This window comes from Lutra lutra, chromosome 1 (assembly GCF_902655055.1).
Source record: "Lutra lutra chromosome 1, mLutLut1.2, whole genome shotgun sequence".
Taxonomy (NCBI): Eukaryota; Metazoa; Chordata; class Mammalia; order Carnivora; family Mustelidae; genus Lutra; species Lutra lutra.
Genome location: NC_062278.1, coordinates 156,814,808 through 156,827,697, shown reverse-complemented (window position 1 = coordinate 156,827,697; position 12,890 = coordinate 156,814,808). Strand labels below are relative to the sequence as shown.

The window sequence follows — 12,890 nt, the reverse complement described above, 5'->3', positions numbered from 1 at the left end:
GGCTTGTCTCCCTCTCTGGTTTTGTCTTGTTTCATTTTTCCTCTCTTCCCCCATGATCCCCTATAGTTTTAACCTCTTGATTGAGTTCCACTCCATCACTCTCCGCTTCCTCCTGAGAGAACATTTTCAGATAGTGCCCCAATTCCTTTAATATTCCAAAGTTTCAATCCAGTCTGCCACTGCTTCTAACATAGATTGAACTGAATATGCAGTGCCTGTAGAGTTTTCTTCTCCACCAACCCCCTTCTGCCCACAGAATGTTTACTTTGCCTCTCTTCACATCCTCTCTCCACCTGGAGATTCTCTCCTTAAAACGTCAAGGCTGAGTCTTCCTTCAACCCGTGGCATTCAAGAATAGCTTATTCTTTCAGACATATGCACGTATTGCCTACAGTATTTTTAAATGTTTGATAGTAATAGTTTTGATCCTTTCGCCTTGTGGTAGGCAGAACAACAGCCCCATGTCCTAATCCCCAAAACTGAATGTGTTACCTCGCATGGCAAGAAGGACTCTGCAGATGTGGTGAAGTCAAGGATGGTGAGATGGGAAATTATTCTGGATTATCCAGGTGAGCCCAGTGTCATCACAGTTCCTTAGAACAGGAAGACAAGAGGGCCAGAGTCAGAGAAGTAAATGTGAGGATAGACGCTGAAGTCAGAAAGAGAGAAAGAGAGATTTGAAGATGCTATGCTGTTGACCTTGCAGATGGAGGAAGGATCCAGGAGCCAGGGAATGCCTCTTAGAAGCTGAAGGTAAGGAAACAGATTCTCTGGCAGCCCAGCCTTCACCTTCACATTTAAGGACTTCCAATTTCCCAAACTGCAAGATAATTCTGTGTCATTTTAAGCCATCAATTTAGTGATAATTTGTTACAGAAACCATAGGACACTAATCCAGATTTCATGCAAAAGGGACTTTACAGATGTGATTAAGATTATGGGCCTTGTGATAGGGAGATGTCCTGGATTGTGTGGGCTGGCTAGCTCCAATCAATTGCAAGGGCCTTGTGTGCAAGGCCCTCCAGTTTGAGCCCTTAAAAGCAGTGAGATATATCCAGTTGGAGTCAAAGAGAGATAGCAGGAGAGGGAAGAAGGGTAGGTCAGAGAGAGATTAAATGTGAGAAGGACTCAACCCATACTTACTGGATCTCAAGATACAGGAAGGGACTACAAGTCAAGGACTGCAGGCAGCCTCTAGAAACTGAGGATGATCCCTGACTCAGCAAGGCAACCAAGACTGGACTTCAGTCCTACAACCTCAAGGAACTGGATTCAACAGCCTAAATGAGCCTGGAATTAATCCTCTCTTAGAGAAAAAGAAGTAAGGAAGCAGGGGAAAAGAATAAGCCCTGTTGACTCATTGATTTTGGCTTTATGAATCCCAGAGCAGAGAAAACCAGCCAAGCCCACCAGACACCAGACCTACAGAAATCTAATGTAATAAACTGGTTTGTTTAAAGGCACTGAGTTTGTGGTAATTTGTTAAACAGCAGAAGCTGTTACACATCTCAGGTTACTCAAATTGAGTCAACCTCATAAGGTGGATTTTACTCACATAATGAGAGGCCTGGATACAGGGAAGTTCTGGGATTCATAATCCAACAGCTTAATGCCATGGTCAGGGATCTAGATTCTTCCAGCCTGATGCTCTGCCATCTTTGAAATATTAGCCACCCTTTCTAATGGTCACAGATGGCTGCAGCCACCCCAAGAATCCCCTCCAGAAGAAGAAAGAAATTTTCTTCTTAATATATCTCTTTTAAGAGGAAAACACACTACCTCAGAACTCCCCATGCTGTTTCATTAACTAGAACAGGGTCCCATGGGAATCACTAGCAAGGAGAATCAAAACAGATTCGGACAATTAGGATTCACCCAAGTCATGTAGGGTAAGGATGGACAACAGAACAAAAGTCAGGGCTCCGCTGCATGGGAAAAGAACAGATTAACACCACTGACATTAACCAACAGTGTCTGATGCAAATGATTTACTTATCCTAGAACAAGGAGTGATTGGTGCAGAGTGAAGGGTTCCCAGCTGAAAGATGAGTGGACCAGAGTTGATCCAACTCAGTGCTCAGTCACGAGTTTTCAGGTATCCTCAGCTGGGGGAGCAGGTAATTATGCATGGCTCTTACACTAACTTCTGTTATCTAAGAGCCTTTATCCAATGTTGGTCTGCAGGGTCAAGTTAGGATTTGCTACTGCCATGCTTTTTTCCTCAACATTCTCAGCTCTGGAACACGTGCAAAGCTACCTCCTCCTTCATGCAAGACCCCGTGGTCTTTCTGTCTCCATTCCCACCCACTGTTTTATCTGAAGAGGTCTCACCTCCCAGGAGACACTGGTGTCACCTAATGTGCTCCTACTTCCTGTCATTTCCTCTTCTTGGAGGACCACACCAATAAATGGATCAATAAATGTAGAAAGAGAGGTATTAATTAGGAGAAGGAAAAGATGTATTTTGACCACATTAGAAAGTGGAGCCTGTAGTGTAAGGGAAAAGTGGCTGCCCAGCTTTCTGCTCAGGGGAGTTGCAGAATCTCTGTGGCCTGGGAAGACCTTGGAGGAGGAACTATCTTTCAACCTTGAATATTCATCCTAAATCCAACAGTACAACTTGCTTCAGGCATCAACTGAGTTCTCTACAATTCAGTGGTTGTAGAGAAGTGCCTATCAGTCTCCAAATGGCTGCCAATCCCAGTGCTCAGGACATTCCACCCTCTACTCCCTATCTTCTCATAGGTATTTTGAGGGAAAACTGAGTCCAGAGCGCGAGGCAAGCAATCCTTTCAAATAAAATGACTGCTCATCTGTTTTAAGTTGCAGCCCAGTTGAATGTTAATGAGTTGAGGCAAAGCCAGGGAAACCTTAGCTGTTATTAGCAGATGTGCTCCCCCAAAGTGGGTTAGATTGTAGGACTTAAGCCAGGCAAGACCATGAAGGGACTGAGCCAAGAGGGGCACTTAACTGGCAGGGAGCAGAATTAGAGACAACATAGGAGAAGAAGCAGAGGGCTAGGGAGTGGGTCAACAACAAGATATCAAGTAGAGACAAAAATGGGGAAAAATCTAGTCTACTCCCATAGGAGTAGGGGGAGTGAGAGGAGGAGAGTGGTAAAGCCATAAACACAGAAACCAGAGCAAAAATATGGGTGAATGGGGTTATCATTAATAACAAACACTAAGTGGGATGGCTGAGTATCTCAATCAGTAGAGTAGCTGACTCAGGTCAGCTCAGGTCACAATCTCAGGTCACGATCTCAGGGTCCTGGGATTGGAGCTGTCGTAGGGCTCCACGCTCAGTGAGGAATCTCTCTCTCCTCTGCTGCTCCCTGCCCCCCACCACCCACAAGTGCATGCATGCTCCCTCATCTCTCAAAAAAAAATTAATTAATTAAGGAATGCAAAGTCTGAGTGATGCCCAGGGGCTGGCAGTATCCCGGCTGCATGTATAAGTAAGCACTAGGCTACTGGAGATGCTCTGTTGAGTATGGTGGGTGCTAGTGCTCTATATGTGCTGTACTCACCTCGGTACTGAGATTCCCAGACCATCCCTTCTGCACACATGGTATCCACCAGGCAGTCGGCAATGCTGTCAGCAAGCAGAGTGGACAGGCCAGGATTTGTCAGCAGTAGAAAGGAAATAGTCCAGTCTTCAGAAGTCTGGCTGGCAAGAGAGTAGGAGGGAGAGAGGAAGGAAGGAAGAGAGAGAAAGAGGGAGGAAGTGAGAGAGGGAAAAAGGATATCAGATAACAAGAGGAGAAGAAGGGAGAGGAGAGGACAGGAGAGGAAAAAGAACCAGTTTATATAAATCTGGACATCTCCTTCCTCTACTGAAAATCGTCTAACACCCAACTGTTGGTTGGTACCAGTAATCATCTCTGCCTTTTTCCCATTTGGCAGAGCCCTGATTTTTGTTCTCTTGTCCATGTGTACCTCCCACGACTCAGGTGAATCCTAAGTGAATTAATTCCTGTTGGTGATGTTTTTTCAGTGGTTGGCCAGTGCCCCAGTTCCATCCAGTCAAAGAGGTCAGAAGGTCAGCAAAGGGACCCTTTTCATCATGAGTTCATTCAAAAATGGTTAATGATTTATATTGTCAGTTTACTAAATAATTGGGGATTAAAACACACAAGGCCCTTGCACTCATCACACATGTAATTACTCGCAAAATGTCTCTCCTTCCAATTCTGCCCAACAAGCTACATGAGATCAGGCATCTGCCTTTATTTCCCAGCTTCTGGAGTGGTAGCTAGCACATAGTGGCCTCTCAATAAAAACTTGGAAAATGAGTGAGTGAGTGAATGAATGAATGAATGCATGAATACAGAAAGTAGGGAATCAAGGTACCTCAGACAACTTGGAGATACCTCTCACATGGCCTGGCCAGTAAAACATTTGCTGGCATAATCAACTGTCTACTTTATCTGGGGCTGAGGAATTTCCTTGGATGTGGGACTTTTCAGTGCGAAGACTGAGAACATCCCAGGCAAACCAAGACAAGTTGGTCACCCTATTTGTGGCCCTGCGAAGCAAAGGAGTTCCTCTGCCTCTCCCTCACCTCCCACCCTCTCTACCCATAATCTTCTGGGCTCATCTTTCCACTTCATCTTGAAAGGAAATGTTTCCAACCTTTTTATCGCTTCCTAAAATGGCAGGTTTTCAAGCCTGGAGAGCTATGTATTTGCACCATCAGAAATTTAAATCCTAGACCCTTCATTTCTAGGAAGAGTACAAGCTGCTGAAACCTATTTTCAACCCTTTGCATTCATCTTTTTCGACTTCCTTTAGCTTCTTCATCTGTTTCCCCTTTGTCTACCCCCAAGACTGTTCAAGCAGTGCATGGTGGTTACAGAACTCCTCGTCCTATGGAAGGTCTCCCCAAATCAAATCACTGCAGGGATGCCAGCTAGGAGATGCAGAAGAAATAAGTACATGCAACAAAGTACAAACATTTGTGCATCTTGGCCTCCTATTTTTGAGACACCTTCAAACAACTCTTCCATTGCCTCTACCAAGCACTGTTTCTCTTCCACACTGAAATCTTGAGAGAGAAAAAGGGAAGATAAAGGTTTGGGGTATATATGGACATGCATCTGAACTGTCAGTGGGCTTTTGCTAGAGAGACTGAAATTTACTACTAATGTAAATCAGGAAAATTGTAAAAATGACCCAAAAAACTAATGGAGACCCCAGACCGCAGTCATTTTTTTGTTTGTTTGTTTTATGACTTGGGCTAATGGCGTAAGGCTCTGAGCTCTGGCCATAATTTCCATTTTCTGATTTCTTGTCCAGTGTTCTCCATATTTGACATCAACATGATACAACATCTGTGTGTATATACATCATCAAACTATTTTCATGTTCATTTCTTTATTTAAATATTTCAACTGGAAATTTTTAAATAAGCATCTAGAACAAATCTGCACAAGGGAGCAAGTTTAAAGTTTTTCACTGATGTGGATTGGTCAGTCTAATAGTAAGGATTGTTGAATTTCGGGCATATTTCAACAATGAAGAAAATTCTGTCTTTGTCATGGTATTAAAGGTAAATCGTGCTCTCAAGGCATTTTTATGGGTTCTTTTTAAGACATATACTCCCTGCCCATCACTAGGGTCCCTTGTCTGTGGTGTTTCTGGCATGGGTAATGACAGGTCTTGGCTTTTGAAAATCAGATGGTTCACTTTCCCTTTGGCAGCCACCTTGCCCATCATGTTCTAGCAGGATCTAACATGGCCCCAAGGCTATTTCTTTCTCACAGCTCACTTCTGGCTTTCAGGAAACAGTCACCACATCTTCTGTTCTTACAGATCAACTCCTCTTTACTTCCACATCTGAGCTTCTTTCCAGTCAAGTTTATCATAGAGTTAGGTTTCTGAAACTTGAACCAGAAACCAGTCCTTTGTATGTCCTAAGCACTGGGAGTCACAAATAAAGCTCAGCTCTTTTCCCAACCCCCTCACTAGGTGGGTGTACCCATCTCCTGGTTGCTGTGTTGATGGACAACTCACAGCTGTCCCTTAGCCAGCTACTGCCCTTCTGTGGACCAAGAGCTGCCTCACCTGACAGGTCACACCTCTCACACCCAAGTCAGCCAGTGGCCAATGACTGAAATGGGGCCCAAGAAGCCAGACCCCTTGCCTCAAGGTGGGACCACTCCTCGGCCCACTTCATACTCCAGAGCTCCCTGTGGGATCAGCCTGAGGCTCACCTCCAACTGAGTCCTCATCCTTGCTCAGCTCCTTCCCCTCCCCCCTGCTTCCCTCACTTCCCACCTCCTGAGAGCACACCCTCAACAAGCCACTTCGCAAGGATTCACGCCTCAGGCTCTGTTTCTAGGGACTCTAACCTACCATGCATGGAAGCAGGTCAGGTGGGTGAAACTCACAGCACTTTGCAAAAACTTCTTATTTCCATCTGACTCTCTCCACCCTTCAGCCTTTCAGTGGTAAATGGCAGTGATGATGACAAGGGCATACAAACAGATTTTTAACCACTTTCTTGTTCAGTCCCACACAGCTGGGCAAGGGGAGGTGTTAGCATCTGTTTGCTTTGCTAGGGGCCAGGAATGGAATAGCTTCCTTTGACTTCCTGTTATCATATGTATAAATTTCCAAACACATGACAGGAGCCTGCTGAATGGTAGCTATTAGTCTGTATCTTTAAAATAAAGTATTGAGGACTCATTGCGTGCCACATGCTAGGTTCTCTTGTGAGCATTATATCGTTCTGTCCTCACAGTGACTCTTTAGGGGGACACAATCTGATTAACCCCATTTTATTGATCCTCATTTGTAAAACTTCATTCCTAAAACTCAGAAAACATTCAGCACCTAGGCCTATTTCCAAACCCAGGTTCTGCCCAATATTTATTCAACCTTTTCCTTACAGAGCCAGTCTCCCCCCTCCAACACCCCACTATTTGAAACTGCTCTCCCTTTTCCAATTTGGTGCTCCTGGCCTCAGTCCCCTGTGATTCAAGCAGCTCCTAATTTCTTCCTTGTTGACACTTTGATGTATCTCCTTCCTTGGCATTCAGATCTGCGTGACTTCCGAAGAAGAGCAAGATGGCTTTATCAGAGTCCTCAGTGGAAAGAAGAGAGGCCTTGTCCCCCTGGATGTCCTAGAAAACATCTGATTGTTGGCCCCTCCTGCTTTGGCAGTGGCCCGGCTCTGCTGCGATGCCTCATCTCACACTGTGTCCACGCAGAGGAGCTGCCACACTGACCCACCCTCCCCCCTGGGAAACAGTGAGACAAGACTCATGGGTCTGAGACTGGGGTATCAGCCACAGACAGAGGGTGTATCTCATAGCATTGCCAGGCTGCCCAAGGTGAGGGCAAGGCTGCCCAAGGTGGGGAGCTGAGCGCCACGCAGGCGGCAGCCGAGGCAGGGTGGCAGCCACAGCTGTCCCTGAGGACTCACCTAGTCCCCGTCCATGTGATTTAAGTTAGACTGCTGGAGGGTGCTCCACCCTACAGTGTGGGCCCAGTGCGAGGCTGGGATCCCCACGGCCGAGTGTGATTCTGGTTCCAGACATGTGTCCCCAGCACTGGCCCCTCTGCATCATCGCATTTGCGGTCTCTCTGCAGAGCATCAGGAAGTCCTGATCCCCAGCTCCCAACATGCCAGGGCTCCCCGTAGCCCCCCTCGCCTTGTGATTGCACTGTCTCTTCTGTCCTCCGATGGAGTCCTGGAGGTGCTGTGAGGTGGGAGGGCTGAGCTAGTGGCACTAGCCACCAGGACCTGATCTGCCCAAAGGTGACCAATAGGCAGTCACTGCTGCTGTTCTGGTTACTGGCAGAGGTGACAGAGAAGGACACAAGGCACAGGTACAGAGAGCAAAGTGGGAGTAAGGTGGGGCAGAGAGCCCGATTTACTGCAGATTATGCAGCCCCTTCGGTTAGGAAAGCATTCTCTGTGGAGGTGAACCTGGGGAAGAGAATGGGGCAAAAAGTCTCAGCGATGAGCCCTTTTCATTTCATGTCCTTGGTACTGGGGGCAGCATTTTCTGTCAGGCCATCCTGGAGGGCCCCCTTTTGGAGGCTGAGCCCACCTTCCAAAGAACCAGAAACATGGAGGAGAACCAATATCATCTTGAGACAAGTAGCCAAATCAGAATCCATTCTTCTTTAGGGCAGTCTATTATACCCTAGCAGACGTAACATGGAGACGAATCCTTAGTGCTTCATCCCTCAGAAAGCGAGGAACTTGGGTCCTATTTAGCATTAGTAGGGGAGTCTCTCTTACTCTATACTTGTACTAATGTTTACAAGCATTCAGTATACTGTGATGCCTTCCCCCGCAAGCCTCCTCCTAGCAGTCAAACTTGCATTACTTATTAATATGGTTAAACGTCAATTCACAATGACCTTGGAATCAATGTCTGCTCCATCTATTTTGTGACAGAGCAATAAAAGCTTTAGAACAATTGGTTTTTAAAAGACCTAAGTGGGTGTATCTTAAGCATGTAAGCATTATTTCCCACACCCTGGTATTCGTAGTCTCCACTTATTTCTTTTGTTACTGGTCAGCATGATGATGGGAGCTGAGAGGGGGGAGCTGCTGGTTTCAGAGCAGTCTGGATGCCTTACTATCATTTTAAAGCCAGCATCCAGAATTTCCTCCCTCTCTGGTACAACCTGAAAAACTAAGTATACAGAGCCAAGATGGGTTCTCCAAGAGCCAGGGCGGATAGTATGACTGCCATTCTCTAAAATGGAATACCAGAGGACAAACCCTCTCTGCCTCTAATTCAGTACTCCATTGAATAAAGACAACACAGTGGCTGGAAGGAGCATAGAAACCGTGTGTCCTGATCTCTTCTTTCTGTTGTGTATCCATGGAAGCCTTTGGGTACAGTGGTGTCAGATCCTAGACAAATTTAACTTGCAATAAAAAGTCAGTTTGCCTTTGGAAACTGAATAGAAGGGGGCTGCTGTAGCCAGCCAGCAAGGTGGTCCCTGCGTCCTAATAGTCTCGCCTTTGTATAGCCCACTCCCACATTGAATCAGTACTGGTCTTATATGGCCAATAAGATACAGCAGAAGTCATACTGCATGACATCTGAGGCTAGGCCAAAGAAGTCCTTGCAGCTTCTGCCTTGCTCTCTGGGAACATTCGCCCTTGGAACCCTGAGCCACCTACTCTGAGACCACCATGGGGGAAAGGTGGAATGGACAGACCACATGTGTCTGCAGCTGGGATCCCGGACATCACAGAACAGCAGCCATCCCTGCTGGGCCTGCCCAAGTGATAACTTTGCAAACAAAATAAATATGATTTGGTGGTTTTTAAGTCATTAAGTTTTGGAGTGATTTGTTTTACAGAAACATGTCACGAGCAGGGACTCATAATTTGAGCCAATGTTAGAAAGGAGGAAAAAACACACCTTCTGCACAATGAGGCCCAAAAGTTTTGACATACATCAAGTATTAGTGGACAATGAGCCCTCCCAATGCAAGATAGCTAGCATTCCTGAAAGATCTCAGGTCATGCAGATAGCAGAGACAAGGCTGGTCCTCAGTGCAGGTTGCTGCGGATATTTTCACACACACACACACACACACACACACACACAGACTTGAGGACCCACAGCAGTTATTCTCTTCCTACCTGTCTGCTGAAATGACAAGAACAAGGACAGCCGTGACCTACCAAAGTCCTGAAGGCTTCCAAGACTCAGGAAATGGCTGGGAGAAGATCCAGAGTTTAGGAATGGGGATGAGATGAAGGGGAGACAGATTCTAGAGAGGGGGCAGGGATGGAGAGGAAGTGCTAATATGAAGAAAAAAAGGGAGGCCAGAGGGTATATTCTTCATAGTGTGAGAAAACAGCCTGATGCCCCCTCACCTCCTGCCCCTGCCTGCAGCTAAGGGAGGGCGCATATCTAACTGAACCAGGGACGATGCTGTGCCCTGTGCCCCACCAGCAGTGCCGTAGGACTTGGATTCTATCAAGATGGATTGGAAGTGAAGAACTGATTAAAGCTTCCTCAGGGTCTCAGGAGGTAAAGAATACAACTTGTTTTACCCCATCACTAGCAGACAACCAAGACACATTTAGTGTGGGCCATGGCGGGCAAAGAGAGCCCATGTATAGATGTTCAACTGACTGCTAGTAAGGTTGATTTCACAGAGCACCTTCCTCCTCACCTCTACACACCAAACACACATACACACACACTCCCGTTGAGAAGAAGAGTCCAGCATCTGGGTTATATTTTTAAAACAACCAGTGAGATGGTACGTGGTAGGCGCTTATTAGAACTAATGTTCTTTTTATTAAAGGAAGAAAAATAAAATCAATGGGAAGATCACAGTACATGTAAACAGTCTGGTGCCGAATACTGTTAAAAGGTCAAAAAGCAGCATGAAGGTCCAAAAGCTGGTCCAGGTCACTGGTTACTCCAAGGAGAGGAGGGTCGGGAAGGAAACCTGGTTGGCCTTAGCCTAGAACCAGGCCCAGCCAGCTATGAAAAAAAAACTGTTGTGTGCTCAAATAGCTTAGATTTAAATAAAATAAACCAGGCTTCTTTACTCAGGACTTCCCATAGACTTTAATTTCTGAATTTTCAAATTAAATCTGTAAAAGGGGATTTATTTTTTTTAAGACTTTTATTTGTCAGAGACAGAGAAAGAGAGAGAGAGGCAGAGGGAGAAGCTGGCTCCCTGCTGAGCAAGAAGCCCAATGCAGGACTTGATCCTATGACCCTGGGAGAGTGACCTGAGCCAAAGGCAGATGCCTAACCAACTGAGCCACCCAGGCACCCAGGCATCCCTATAAAAGGAGATTTAGATCCATGGAACACCTATTAGGGTTGACTATTCCGAGGCACATAGTTTGGAAAATGCGGTGGTAGAGAATTCTTATATAATATTGGATCCATCTAATACCTTCTCTCTCTTCCTATATCTCACTAAGATACCCAGGAAATACTGAAAAGGACAAAAGTGCATAATCATAGTAAAAATGGAGGCTGAAAGACAATCTACTCTGGAATCAGTATTTAAGGAGTAGGAGAAAGTGGGATCTGTGTCCCCAAGAGGTAAAAAGCTCAGGAAGAAGATCAGCTTTCTCATGTTCTAATGGCTTCAGCAAGTACTGACCAGCAGGGCGTAGGCTGGTATAAAACTGGGAGTAAAAGAAAGTTTAGCATTGCCCAAAATAGCCTCCCCAGGAAACCGAGTGAGCAGGTGTGTTCCACAGCTTTAACACAAAACAAAAATCCTTACTAACAACTTGGACAAAAAAAAAAATTAAAACTGGTTTAATGATATCCTGAAAATGGTCTCTTAGATTTTTCTGCGTTGTTATTCTGTTGTGTGTTTTGTAGAACACCTGGTGTTTTTGACCCTTAGAACATGTGTTTTTTTCTTAGCTTCCAATAAAGAGTTTTAAATAGTCCTCAATCTTCCCCTGGGTAATAGAAATGTAATTAACTGCACCTCAAAACATGAACAAGATAATAGCAATTTACTTTATAGTTCCTTTTTAAAAATGAAAAAGTAGCAGACTTTTTTATCATCTCACCATTAAGTTTAAACAGCTGTTGAACATCTTTCCTGTTTTCATGCAAGTTAGGGTGTACTGAAATCCTGAAAATACATCCTGGGAAAGTACAATACCTATTTCCAAGAAAAATGGTGGAATCTCTTTAGATTTCCTCCATTGGCCTCATTTACTCAAGTTCTCGGGTTACACTAGACCCCATCTGTTTTTATCATGGCAGTATTTTTCTTTAACTTCTCCTTTTAAACAAGTTTCCTAAAAAGGGTTTGCTTAGTTTACTTTCATTCTTTACTAAGATTAAAAAAAAAATCACCCAAGGTTATGACTTTTCCTCTGAGTTCAGGTTTGACCATATGAAAGTGTCCCCATTTTCATTCATTTCTAAATACTTTGTAATTAGAGTTTTGATTTTTTTTCTCTTAGATTTTTATTTAGTGTGTGTGTGATTAGTTATGCATTGTGGTAAAAAAAAAATATGATCCACAGGGTTCCTGCTTTGAGGAAATCAATTGGCATTTTGTGCTCTAATACATGAGTAATCTTTAGAAATGTCCAATGGATACTGGTAAAAAAGAGAAGTCACATGTGCAGTATATAAAGTTTAATATGTATCTACTAAACACTTAAAGTGTTCAGGTCATCTGTGTTCTCATTTATGTTTACTAATATGCTCTCTCAAAGACAAGGAAGTCAAGAGCAAGCAACAATAGACTGAAACAAGAGACATCTTGTTTGGTGCCAGCCCTTGGAGGGAGGAAATGCTCTTCACCACAGCTTCCCCTTTTACACGTAGGTTGAGTCACTGAAGTCAGTTCTTAAGTAAATATTATCTTTAACTCCCTGGGGTAAACTGTAAAGGACCCACTTTTGAGTGAAGAGGTTCTAAAAATATTCTTGGAAAACTTTAATATTGGGTCAAAGAGTTTTGCTAGAAAAAAAAAAATTACAGTGAAATCAGCAGTCACTATTGGGCTAAGACCTAATAACCTCTCCAGTGTGTGCCACCCACGGGACCGGGAAGGGTGGAATTCACCTCATAAACTGATGAAATGTATTCATACCTAGGAGTCTAAATCCCAACATGGTGAGTCACAAGCTGCCGGTTTCAAATTCGCATGTTTCTTCAGTCATTAGATGGTTGTCCTTTTTGCAGTGAACTCAACAAATACTTGTTGGAGTCTACCGGGAACGACTGTCGTCAAACAAGTAATACTGAAAATGTATAATTAGTGCTACAATAGAGGAAGAACAGTGAACCACAAGAATATGCTGCAACTATGCTGCTTCCATCAGGACCAGGGTCTATAAAAGTTCAAACCTCTCATGCCAAAAACGTCCTGGCTTTCCAAAAGGTGATTTTAGACTGAAAATGCTAA

General features: G+C 44.5%; 1 protein-coding gene across 3 annotated transcripts in view; it reads left to right on the top strand.

Moving 5' to 3' along the window:
* STAC (SH3 and cysteine rich domain) overlaps window positions 1–8,449 on the top strand; it is a 151,901-nt gene extending 143,452 nt beyond the window's left edge. The window contains exons 11-12 of one of the 3 annotated variants that reach the window (XM_047741168.1): window positions 707–753; window positions 7,043–8,449. In XM_047741168.1, the coding sequence (XP_047597124.1) occupies window positions 707–751 (45 nt within the window). In that variant the 3' untranslated portion in view covers window positions 752–753; window positions 7,043–8,449. Of the gene's footprint in view, window positions 1–706; window positions 754–1,154; window positions 1,378–7,042 lie in introns of those variants that run through there. The other 2 variants (XM_047741177.1, XM_047741160.1) reach the window with 2 other exon arrangements.
* Window positions 8,450–12,890: the final 4,441 nt, after the last annotated feature.